General features: G+C 48.6%; 1 protein-coding gene across 2 annotated transcripts in view; it reads left to right on the top strand.

The window, feature by feature from the left end:
* Positions 1-13397, top strand: part of LOC139562836 (spondin-1-like) — a 161384-nt gene that overhangs the window by 24970 nt on the left and 123017 nt on the right. For both annotated transcript variants that reach the window (XM_071380958.1, XM_071380957.1), the window contains exon 3: positions 11026-11159. In XM_071380958.1, the coding sequence (XP_071237059.1) occupies positions 11026-11159 (134 nt within the window). The remainder of the gene's footprint in view (positions 1-11025; positions 11160-13397) is intronic.

Here is a 13397-nt window from a genome sequence, read left to right as displayed (position 1 = left end):
AGAGAGAGAGAGAGAAAGAACGAGAGAGAAAAAGAGAGAGAATTAGAGAGAGAATACTTAAATTCACACAGGACACTTGATAAGACAGGAGATATAACAGTCTGACCTCAACCCCCCGACACATAAACTATTGCAGCATAAATACTGGAGGCTGAGACAGGAGGGGTTGGGAGAACCCTGGGTCGTCACAGACTCCAGTCGGCTCAGTCAGCCCCCACCCCAGGGATGCCTGTCAGAACCCATGGGAACCCAGCAAGGTTTTTTTTTACCTCTGGGTGTGATTCAGAGGGCTGGATACAGACGCAGCCAGGCCAGTCAATCCCAGAGCTCTCTCTCACACACACACATACACACAGTCCAGTCCAGAGTAACCTGATTCATAGCAAGCAAGCAACAGTTAGCCTTGAGCTAGCCTCGAGCTAGGCCAATCTCCCGGCTAGCCGAAGAGGTCCTCCGGCTAATTCTTGTGCTACAATACATATTTTGCCAATTGGCCTGGACCTTTTTTGCCGACACAGAGCCCTGCCAATCCATCACAACTGGTCTAAATCAGCTACAAGCTAATTTAGCCATTTTTTGCCGCTGCTAGCAGCTTTTACCTTCTGCACAGACACCAGCCCTGTTATTAGCCTGGATATTACTCACCAATTTACCAGCATCGGACTGTCTCTCGACAACAACGCCGGATTCCTGCCGTAATCCCTGAGCCACTACTTCTGATCCTCACAGCTAGCTTGCAGCTAGCGCAGCTAGCGCCACTGCCACGAAGCTAGCACCAGTTAGCAAACACAATTCTACAATTCACAACCTCTCTTTCGCCATCGCCATCCGGCTTGGATTCTCTGTCGACACGACCACGTCTGGTCTGCAGACTAATACCCGCTGTGCCCTCAACCGGCCTCCGTCTGAGCAGACCCCCTCCGTCTGAGCAGACCACCCCCCGGGCTACTAACTTTAAACGCCGCGTGCTAGCTTAGTGGAGGCCTCCCTGCTCCATCTACGGCTGCCCCCTGGACACTATGATCACTTGGCTACATAGCTGATGCCTGCTTGACTGTCCTTTAATTCACGGTACTCCATTCTGTTTATTTGTGTTTTATCTGTCGGCTCTGTGCTTTAACTCAGGATCTGTGTGTAGTTAATCCGACCCTCTCTGCCTAGTCGTCGCCATTTTTACCTGTTGTTGCTGTGTTAGACTAGCACCCTGTTATTGCTGCTGTTATCTTACCTGTTGTTTTAGCTAGCTCTCCCAATCAAGACCTGCAATCACTTTATGCCTTATTGTATGTCTCTCTCAAATATCAATATGCCTTGCATACTGTTGTTCAGGCTAGTTATCATTATCATTGTTTTGGTTTGCAATGGACCCCGTAGTTCCACTCTCCGTACCTCTGATACCTCCTTTGTCCCACCCCCCACACATGCGGTGACCTCACCCATTGAGACCAGCATGTCCAGAGATACAACCTCTCTTATCATCACCCACTGCCTGGGCTTGCCTCCGCTGTACCCGTGCCCCACCATACCCCTGTCTGCACATTATGCCCAGAATCTATTCTACCACGCCCATAAATCTGCTCCTTTTATTCTTTGTCCCCAACGCTCTAGGCGACCAGTTTTGATAGCCTTTAGCCGCACCCTCATCCTACTACTCCTCTGTTCCTCGGGTGATGTGGAGGTAAACCCAGGCCCTGCATGTCCCCAGTCACCCTCATTTGTTGACTTCTGTGATCGAAAAAGCCTTGGCCTCATGCATGTCAACATCAGAAGCCTCCTCCCTAAGTTTGCATTACTCACCGCTTTAGCACACTCTGCCAACCCTGATGTCCTTGCCGTGTCCGAATCCTGGCTTAGGAAGGCCACCAAAAATTCTGGGATTTCCATACCCAACTATAACACTTTCCGTCAAGATAGAACTGCCAAAGGGGGAGGAGTTGCAATCTACTGCAGAGATAGCCTGCAAAGTTCTGTCATACTTTCCAGGTCTATGCCCAAACAGTTCGAACTTCTAATTTTAAAAATTAATCTCTCCAGAAATAAGTCTCTCACTGTTGCCGCCTGCTACCGACCCCCCTCAGCTCCCAGCTGTGCCCTGGACACCATCTGTGAATTGATCGCTCCCCATCTAGCTTCAGAGTTTGTTCTGTTAGGTGACCTAAACTGGGATATGCTTAACACCCCGGCAGTCCTACAATCCAAGCTTGATGCCCTCAATCTCACACAAATCATCAAGGAACCCACCAGGTACAACCTTAAATCCGTAAACATGGGCACCCTAATAGACATTATCCTGACCAACCTGCCCTCCAAATACACCTCTGCTGTCTTCAATCAAGATCTCAGCGATCACTGCCTCATTGCCTGTATCCGCCACGGGTCCGCGGTCAAACGACCACCCCTCATCACTGTCAAACGCTCCCTAAAACACTTCTGCGAGCAGGCCTTTCTAATCGACCTGGCCCGGGTACCCTGGAAGGATATTGACCTCATCCCGTCAGTTGAGGATGCCTGGTCATTCTTTAAAAGTTACTTCCTCACCATATTAGACAAGCATGCTCCGTTCAAAAAATGCAGAACCAAGAACAGATATAGCCCTTGGTTCACTCCAGACCAGACTGCCCTCGACCAGCACAAAAACATCCTGTGGCGAACTGCAATAGCATCGAAGAGCCCCCGCGATATGCAACTGTTCAGGGAAGTCAGGAACCAATACACGCAGTCAGTCAGGAAAGCCAAGGCCAGCTTTTTCAAGCAGAAATTTGCATCCTGTAGCTCTAACTCCAAAAAGTTCTGGGATACTGTAAAGTCCATGGAAAACAAGAGCACCTCCTCCCAGCTGCCCACTGCACTGAGGCTAGGTAACACGGTCACCACTGATAAGTCCGTGATAATCGAAAACTTCAACAAACATTTCTCAATGGCTGGCCATGCCTTCCTCCTGGCGACTCCAACCTTGGCCAACAGCCCCGCCCCCCCCGCTGCTACTCGCCCAAGCCTCCCCAGCTTCTCCTTTACCCATATCCAGATAGCAGATGTTCTGAAAGAGCTGGAAAACCTGGACCCATACAAATCAGCTGGGCTTGACAATCTGGACCCCCTATTTCTGAAACTGTCCGCCGCCATTGTCGCACCCCCTATTACCAGCCTGTTCAACCTCTCCTTCGTATCATCTGAGATCCCCAAGGATTGGAAAGCTGCCGCGGTCATCCCCCTCTTCAAAGGGGGAGACACCCTGGACCCAAACTGTTACAGACCTATATCCATCCTGCCCTGCCTATCTAAGGTCTTCGAAAGCCAAGTCAACAAACAGATCACTGACCATCTCGAATCCCACCGTACCTTCTCCGCTGTGCAATCCGGTTTCCGAGCCGGTCACGGGTGCACCTCAGCCACGCTCAAGGTACTAAACGATATCATAACCTCCATCGATAAAAGACATTACTGTGCAGCCGTCTTCATCGACCTGGCCAAGGCTTTCGACTCTGTCAATCACCATATTCTTATCGGCAGACTCAGTAGCCTCGGTTTTTCTAATGACTGCCTTGCCTGGTTCACCAACTACTTTGCAGACAGAGTTCAGTGTGTCAAATCGGAGGGCATGTTGTCCGGTCCTCTGGCAGTCTCTATGGGGGTACCACAGGGTTCAATTCTCGGGCCGACTCTTTTCTCTGTATACATCAATGATGTTGCTCTTGCTGCGGGCGATTCCCTGATCCACCTCTACGCAGACGACACCATTCTATATACTTCCGGCCCTTCCTTGGACACTGTGCTATCTAACCTCCAAACGAGCTTCAATGCCATACAACACTCCTTCCGTGGCCTCCAACTGCTCTTAAACGCTAGTAAAACCAAATGCATGCTTTTCAACCGTTCGCTGCCTGCACCCGCACGCCCGACTAGCATCACCACCCTGGACGGTTCCGACCTAGAATATGTGGACATCTATAAGTACCTAGGTGTCTGGCTAGACTGCAAACTCTCCTTCCAGACTCATATCAAACATCTCCAATCCAAAATCAAATCAAGAATCGGCTTTCTATTCCGCAACAAAGCCTCCTTCACTCACGCCGCCAAACTTACCCTAGTAAAACTGACTATCCTACCGATCCTCGACTTCGGCGATGTCATCTACAAAATAGCTTCCAATACTCTACTCAGCAAACTGGATGCAGTTTATCACAGTGCCATTCGTTTTGTTACTAAAGCACCTTATACGACCCACCACTGCGACCTGTATGCCCTAGTCGGCTGGCCCTCGCTACATGTTCGTCGTCAGACCCACTGGCTCCAGGTCATCTACAAGGCTATGCTAGGTAAAGTGCCGCCTTATCTCAGTTCACTGGTCACGATGGCTACACCCACCCGCAGCACGCGCTCCAGCAGGTGTATCTCACTGATCATCCCTAAAGCCAAAACCTCATTTGGACGCCTTTCCTTCCAGTTCTCTGCTGCCTGCGACTGGAACGAATTACAAAAATCTCTGAGGTTGGAGACTTTTATCTCCCTCAACAATTTTACAAATCTGCTATCCGAGCAGCTAACCGATCGCTGCAGCTGTACATAGTCCATCTGTAAACTACCCACCCAATTTACCTACCTCACCCCCCATACTGCTTTTATTTATTTACTTTTCTGCTCTTTTGCACACCAGTATCTCTTCTTGCACATGATCATCTGATGATTTATCACTCCAGTGTTAATCTGCTAAATTGTAATTATTCGATTTATTGCCTACCTCATGCCTTTTGCACACATTGTATATAGATTCTCTTTTTTTTCTACCATGTTATTGACTTGTTTATTGTTTACTCCATGTGTAACTCTGTGTTGTCTGTTCACACTGCTATGCTTTATCTTGGCCAGGTCGCAGTTGCAAATGAGAACTTGTTCTCAACTAGCCTACCTGGTTAAATAAAGGTGAAAAATAAAAATTAAATAAAAATAACATGGCGTGACAGAGGGAATTCTCCGCTGACAGCTTTAATGAGTGAGAGAGTTCCGAGTATTTATCGCCCTGATGTCACTTCCTGTCAAATAGAACTGTGGAGAATGTTGTCACAAACACGCACACACATGCACGTACCCACATGCACACAAACGCACAGGCACGCACGCACACACGCACACACACACACGCACACACATGCACACACTCACACCAAAAGCACTTGGAGTTGAAAATGAGCACACTGAAAATGACCCTTCAAGGACGACACTTAAGCCCTTCATTCCTTTGCTAAGAATTGTGGCTGGCCACAGTATGTCTGTAAAATGCACTATCGATCCTACAGTATAACTAATGGTGCGTGACACAGAGGTTGTGAGTGTGTGTGTGTTTTCGTGTTTGTGTGCGTGCGTGCGTGCGTGAAAAACCATTATATATTTGCTGTACAGCTGTCAGTTAGCCACTATAGGATAGACTTATGTATGTATTCAAACACAATATATTAAATTGCATACCAGCCAGACGTACAATGCCTTGCAAAAGTATTCATCCCCCTTGGCGTTTTTCCTAGTTTGTAGCATTACGACCTGTAATTTAAATGGATTAGTATTTGGATGTCATGTAATGGACATACACAAAATAGTCCAAATTGGTGAAGTGAAGTGAAGAAAAAATATTGTTTAAAAAAATTTAAAACAAATTAAAAACAGAAAAGTGGTGAATGCATAAATATTCACACCCTTTGCTATGAAGCCCCTAAATAAGATCTGGTGCAACCAATTACCTTCAGAAATCACATAATTAGTTAAATAAAGTCCACCTGTGTGCAATGTAAGTGTCACGGCAGGTAGCCTAGTGGTTAGAGCGTTGGACTAGTAACCGAAAGGTTGCAAGATTAAATCCCCGAGCTGACAAGGTAAAAATCTGTTGTTCTGCCTAACAAGGCAGTTAACCCACTGTTCCTTGGCCATCATTGTAAGTAAGAATTAGTTCTTCATTTACTTGCCTAGATAAAACATGATCTCAGTATATATAGGTCCCAGAGTCTGCAACACCACTAAGCAAGAGGCACCACCAAGCAAGTTGTAACGCTCGTCTTCCTCCTCTTCTGAGGAGGAGTAGTAGGAAGAATCAGAGGACCAATGCGCAGCGTGGTAAGTGTCCATATTTAAAAAAAGAAATAGAACACTGAAACAAAAAACAACAAAGTGAACGAACGAAAACGAAACAGTCCCGTATGGTAAAACACAGACACAGGAACAATCACTCACAACACACAATGACAAACAGGCTACCTAAATATGGCTCCCAATCAGAGACAATGACTGACACCTGCCTCTGATTGAGAACCATATTAGGCCAAACACATAGAAACAGAATAACATAGAAAAAGGAACATACACTACCCACCCAACTCACTCCCTGATCATACTAAAACAAAGACATAACAACAAAACTAAGGTCAGAACGTGACACGAGTGGCACCATGAAGACCAAGGAGCTCTCCAAACAGGTCAGGGACAAAGTTGTGGAGAAGTATAGATCAGGGTTGGGTTACAAAAAAATCTGAAACTTTGAACATCCCACGGAGCAACATTAAATCTGTTATAATTTTTTTTAAAGAATATGGCAACACAACAAACCTGCCAAGAGAGGGCCGCCCACCAAAACTCACGGACCAGGCAAGGAGGGCATTAATCAGAGAGGCAACAAAGAGACCAAAGATAACCCTGAAGGAGCTGCAAAGCTCCACAGCGGAGATTGGAGTATCTGTCCATAGGACCACTAAGCCATACACTCCACAGAGCTGGGCTTTACGGAAGAGTGGCCAGAAAAAAAGCCATTGCTTAAAGAAAAAAATAAGCAAACACGTTTGGTGTTCGCCAAAAGGCATGTGGGAGACTCCCCAAACATATGGAAGAAGCTACTCTGGTCAGATGAGACTAAAATTGAGCTTTTTGTCCATCAAGGAAAATGCTTTATCTGGCGCAAACCCAACACCTCTCATCACCCCAAGAACACCATCCACACAGGGAAGCAAGGTGGTGGCAGCATCATGCTGTGGGGATGTTTTTCATCGGTGGGGACTGGGAAACTGGTCAGATATGAATAAATTATGGATGCAACTAAATATAGGAAAATTCTTGAGGAAAACCTGTTTCAGTCTTCCAGAGATTTGAGACTGGGACGGAGGTTCACCTTCCAGCAGGACAATGACCCTAAGCATACTGCTAAAGCAACAGTCAAGTGGTTTAAGGGGAAACATTTAAATGTCTTGGAATGGCCTAGTCAAAGCCCAGACCTCAATCCAATTGAGAATCTGTGGTATGACTTAATTATTGCTGTACACCAGCAGAACCCATCCAACTTGAAGGACCTGGAGCAGTTTTGCCTTGAAGAACGTGCAAAACTCCTAGTGGCTAGATGTGCCAAGCTTATAGAGACATACCCCAAGAGACGTCCAGTTGTAATTGCTGCAAAAGGTGGCTCTAAAAAGTATTGACTTTGGGGGGGGTCAAGTTATGCACGCTCAAGTTTTTAATTTTTTTGTCTTATTTCTTGTAGGTTTCACAAGAAAAAATATTTTGCATCTTCAAAGTGGTAGGCATGTTGTGTAAATCCATTGATACAACCCCCCTATGAATCCATTTAAATTCCAGGATGTAAGACAACAAAATAAGAAAAATGGCAAGGGGGGTTGTCACGATCGTCTTGCGGTGAGAGAGAGGACCAAGGCGCAGCGTGTGAAAAATACATATTCTCTTTATTTAGAAGAAGAACCAACGAAACAAAACAAACAGACGAACGTGAAGCTATCAAAGACTAAGTGCACACATGCAACATAGAACATAGACAATTACCCACAAAACCCAAATGCCTATGGCTGCCTTAAATATGGCTCTCAATCAGAGACAATGAACCACAGCTGCCTCTAATTGAGAACCAATCTAGGCAGCCATAGACATACAAACACCTAGACAAGAGTCTGACCCATTAAACATACAAAACCCCTAGACAATCCAAAAACACATGAATTCCCCATGTCACACCCTGACCTAACTAAAATAATAAGGAAAACAAAGATAACTAAGGCCAGGGCGTGACAGTAACCCCCCCCCCAAAGGTGCGGACTCCGGCCGCAAAACCTGACACAGAAAGGGAGGGTCCGGGGTGGGCCTTCTCATGGCGGTGGCTCGGGTGCGGGACGTGGCCCCCACTCCACCATTGTCAATACCCGCTTTGGTGTCTCTGGTAGATCCTGGCTGACTGGCGGCTCTGGCTGCTCATGGCTGGCGGGCGACTCTGGCTGCTCATGGCTGGCGGGCGACTCAAGGCTGCTCATGGCTGGCGGGCGACTCAAGGCTGCTCATGGGTGGCGGGCGACTCAAGGCTGCTCATGGCTGGCGGGCGACTCAAGGCTGCTCATGGCTGGCGGGCGACTCAAGGCTGCTCATGGCTGGCGGGCGACTCAAGGCTGCTCATGGCTGGCGGGCGACTCAAGGCTGCTCATGGCTGGCGGGCGACTCTGGCTGCTCATGGCTGGCGGGCGACTCTGGCTGCTCATGGCTGGCGGGCGGCTCTGGCTGCTCATGGCTGGCGGGCGACTCTGGCTGCTCATGGCTGGCGGGCGACTCTGGCTGCTCATGGCTGGCGGGCGACTCTGGCTGCTCATGGCTGGCGGGCGACTCTGGCTGCTCATGGCTGGCGGGCGACTCTGGCTGCTCATGGCTGGCGGGCGGCTCTGGCAGATCCTGGCTGGCGGGCGGCTCTGGCAGATCCTGGCTGGTTGGCGGCTCTGGAAGATCCTGGCTGGTTGGCGGCTCTGACGGCTCGGGACAGACGGGCGGCTCAGATGGCGCTGGGCAGACGGATGGCTCAGATGGCGCTGGGCAGACGGATGGCTCAGATGGCGCTGGGCAGACGGATGGCTCAGATGGCGCTGGGCAGACGGATGGCTCAGATGGGGCTGGGCAGACAGGCAGTTCAAGCGCCGCTGGGCAGACGGCAGACTCTGGCCGGCTGAGGCGCACTGTAGGCCTGGTGCGTGGTGCCGGAACTGGTGGTACCGGGCTGGGGACACGCACCTGAAGGCTAGTGCGGGGAGAAGGAACAGGGCATACTGGACCCTGGAGACGCACATTAGGCCTAGTGCGTGGTGCCGGAACTGGTGGTACCGGGCTGGGGACACGCATCTCAGGGCTAGTGCGGGGAGAAGGAACAGGGCATACTGGACCCCGGAGACGCACATTAGGCCTAGTGCGTGGTGCCGGAACTGGTGGTACCGGGCTGGGGACACGCATCTCAGGGCTAGTGCGGTGAGCAGCAACAGGACGCACAGGACTCTGGAGACGCACAGGAGGCTTGGTGCGTGGTGCCGGAACTGGTGGTACCGGGCTGGAGACACGCACCATAGGACGAGTGCGTGGAGGAGGAACAGGGCTCTGGAGACACACTGGAAGCCTGGTGCGTGGTGTAGGCACTGGTGGTACTGGGCTGGGGCGGGGAGGTGGCGCCGGAAATACCGGACCGTGCAGGCGTACTGGCTCCCTTGAGCACTGAGCCTGCCCAACCTTACCTGGTTGTATGCTCCCCGTCGCCCGACCAGTGCGGGGAGGTGGAATAACCCGCACCGGGCTATGTAGGCGAACCGGGGACACCATGCGTAAGGCTGGTGCCATGTAAGCCGGCCCGAGGAGACGCACTGGTGGCCAGATGCGTTGGGCCGGCTTCATGACATCCGGCTCAATACTCAATCTAGCCCTGCCAGTGCGGGGAGGTGGAATAACCCGCACCGGGCTATGAACACGTACAGGAGACACCATGCGCTCTACTGCGTAACACGGTGTCTGCCCGTACTCTCGCTCTCCACGGTAAGTACAGGGAGTAGTCGCAGGTCTCCTACCTGACTTCGCCACACTCCCTTTTAGCCCCCCCCCAAGAAATTTTTGGGGCTGACTCACAGGCTTCCTACCGCATCTTCGTGCTGCCTCCATTCGCCGGTATCCCTCCTCGCACTGCGCTAGAGAATCCCAGGCGGGCTCCGGCATTCGCCCTGGGTCGATCGCCCACCTGTCGATCTCCTCCCACGTAGTGTAGCCCAGATCCTGCTCCCATTGCCATAAATCCTGTGTGTATTGCTCCTGTTGCCGCTTGACACGCTGCTTGGTCCCGTTGAGGTGGGTAATTCTGTCACGATCGTCTTGCGGTGAGAGAGAGGACCAAGGCGCAGCGTGTGAAAAATACATCTTCTCTTTATTTAGAAGAAGAACCAACGAAACAAAACAACAAACAGACGAACGTGAAGCTATCAAAGACTAAGTGCACACATGCAACATAGAACATAGACAATTACCCACAAAACCCAAATGCCTATGGCTGCCTTAAATATGGCTCTCAATCAGAGACAATGAACCACAGCTGCCTGTAATTGAGAACCAATCTAGGCAGCCATAGACATACAAACACCTAGACAAGAGACTGACCCATTAAACATACAAAACCCCTAGACAATCCAAAAACACATGAATTCCCCATGTCACACCCTGACCTAACTAAAATAATAAGGAAAAACAAAGATAACTAAGGCCAGGGCGTGACAGGGGTGAATACTTTCGCAAGCCACTGTATCCACTGAGTCATAGTGTAGAATGACACAAGGAGCTTAAAATTGATCAAATTCATTTAAAGCATTCATTTAATTGAAAATAATTTGTGAAATGCAAAATGTACTGTTACTTTGCAATGAACAGATGTTGCTAATGAATTAGATAATGTCTAATTGAAGCGTTCTATTTAGGCCTGGTAATGAAAGCTAATGGCAGTTAAATGAAGTTGCACTTGAACTCACATTGAGAGAGGGAATCATATGACAATAGTAAATACATAGTAATGAAATATATGGTATAATACAGAGAGAACATAAGGTACCATGCAATTACTATTACATTACCTTTCCTCATTTGCTTGTCCTTATTTAAATCAAATCCATGCTGTGTGTGTGTGTGTGTGTGTGTGTGTGTCTTTGTCTCTCTATCCGTCTGTGTGTGTGTGTGTGTCTGTTTTTATGTGTTATACAGATCATCGATGAAGAGGACACCCAGTTCATGATCAACTGTCCCCCGGCAGTGACAGAGAGTACCCCTCGGAGACGCACCAGGATCCAGGTGTTCTGGACAGCACCCCCCAGCTCCTCTGGTTGTGTCACCCTCAAGTAGGTACATGTACTTGGGGCTCTCTGAAGAACCCTAAAGTAAGGATCTATATGACTGTGTCCCCATGTTCCACCCCTCTCCCGAAGTGTGCACTTGTCCTGCATACTCCCCATTATGGATGCAACAACAGTGGAAACTCCCTCCAGCCAATGCTTACATCAATCCAATGTGCAAGTGCACACTTTGGGAGAAGTGTGGAGAATCGGGATGCAGCCATATGTGATCACCACCCGTGGTACTGGAGAGCTACGGTGTTTAGAGGCTTTTATTCCAGACCAATGGTAATATTATCTGATTCAACTAATCAATGTTTTGATGGCTTGGTGATTAGTTTATCCAGGTGTGTTAGTGCTGGGCTGGAACAAGACATTCACAACCTTTAGCTTGTGTATAGGACCAGAGTTGGTGACCATACTATGACACAAATCCAGTGTAGCTGTGACAGTGTGTGGGTGATTGTATACTGTGAATAAGGAGCAGTAGGTGGACCTCTCAGGCATGTTTACATACAGTATCGTACTCACATGTGTCCTATTACTGTACATGGAAAGTTATTACTGTACTCCTCCACTCCAAACCCAACCTAAGGTTTCCCTCAGAATATATTATCAATGTTTCTTCCAGAATGTATGTTGCATAAAGAATTCATAATAACAAGATTGGCTGAAATGGCTTGGGTTGATGTTAATTGATTCATTTGCCGTGTCGTGTGCCTCCAGGGCTTGTTTAGGTGCAGTATGTGTTAATTACCTGTACCAAACATAGATCACAGTACACTCCCATGCATTGAGGCAGGATATTGTTTGAGGGTAGGGCTGAGAGAGAGAGCGAGTGTTTGTGTGTGTGTGTGTGTGTGTGTGTGTGTGTGTGTGTGTGTGTGTGTGTGTGTGTGTGTGTGTGTGTGTGTGTGTGTGTGTGTGTGTGAGAGAGAGACGGTGTGTGTGTGAGAGAGAGAGTGCATAATCTAGAGAAAGAGAGAGAAAAGGAGGAGGAGGAGAGAGGGCACAGACGTCAATTCAGCATCTATTCCACGTTGGTTCAGCGTAATTTCATTGAATTAGACGTGGAAACGACATTGATTCAACCAGTGTGTACCCAGTGGGGGGAGAAGAGAGAGAAGAGAGAGAGGAACAGAAACATAGGGGTGGTGCCCTACATGGCATGCTAATCTCTGCATTATTAAAGAGTTCAGTTGGCCTGTCACTTTCTCTCCTGCCTGTTTAAATCTCTCACCGTGCCGTCGTTACGTGTGTAGGGGCGTAAAAAAAAAGGCTTGCATTTCTTATTAATGCACGTTATTATGTGCCTGTCAGAGTGAGTGATGAGATGTCCTTGCCTTCGTCTCTGTCTCTGAACTCCCCCTTTCTTTGGCTTTCTTCCTCCCTCCCTCTCTCTACTCTCACTCACTCTTCTCTCTCCTGTCGGTTTCTCTCGCTACTACACACCCTTTTCATTCCTTCCCCTCTCTCTCTCCTTTTCCGCTTCACTCTTTGTGCCTTTCTCAACCAGGGCGCAGTTCTGTTGTTCCCACAGCACACTAACCAGGCAGGCAGGCATCTTCTCCTACTTTACCTCTCAGCTATCTTGTATCTATTGGGAGAAAGGAGGTGAGACAGAGAGTGGGGGACAGAAAGAGAAAGAGGTAGAGAGAACAGATGAATGGATAGAATGGAAAGAGAGTGGCAGCATGTGAGATGAGGAGAGAGTGAGATATAGTCACTTGTGGAGGTTAGGGAGTGGGGATGTGATACTAAGGTACGTCCAGTGGGGTAGCTTGTTTTTCACTGTAGAGTGATGACACCAGGCGAGGACAGGTTCATAGTTGAGTGTTTTTGTGTTACTGGGTGATCACACTTATTAAAGTTTTGTCCGTTTTAAGTGGGGCAGGTGTACCCCTAAACATCATACTGATTGATTATTATTGAGAAGCTGTTGTATATCTCTAGCTAGAGCCCAAGCAGCAACAGCCTCTTTTCTCTCTCTTCCTAAACAAATGCAAACACATATTGGTCATCTACACACAGCATACACATTCCTGCACACACACACACACACACACACACACACACACACACACACACACACAGACAGACAGACAGACAGACAGACAGACAGACAGACAGACAGACAGACAGACAGACAGACAGACAGACAGACAGACAGACAGACAGACAGACAGACAGCACAGACAGCACAGACAGCACAGACAGCACAGACAGCACAGACAGCACAGACAG

The sequence above is a fragment of the Salvelinus alpinus genome, chromosome 33, assembly GCF_045679555.1.
Source record: "Salvelinus alpinus chromosome 33, SLU_Salpinus.1, whole genome shotgun sequence".
NCBI lineage: Eukaryota > Metazoa > Chordata > Actinopteri > Salmoniformes > Salmonidae > Salvelinus > Salvelinus alpinus.
The sequence above is the reverse complement of the archived record's forward strand: the minus strand, read 5'-3'. Positions and strand labels throughout refer to the sequence as shown.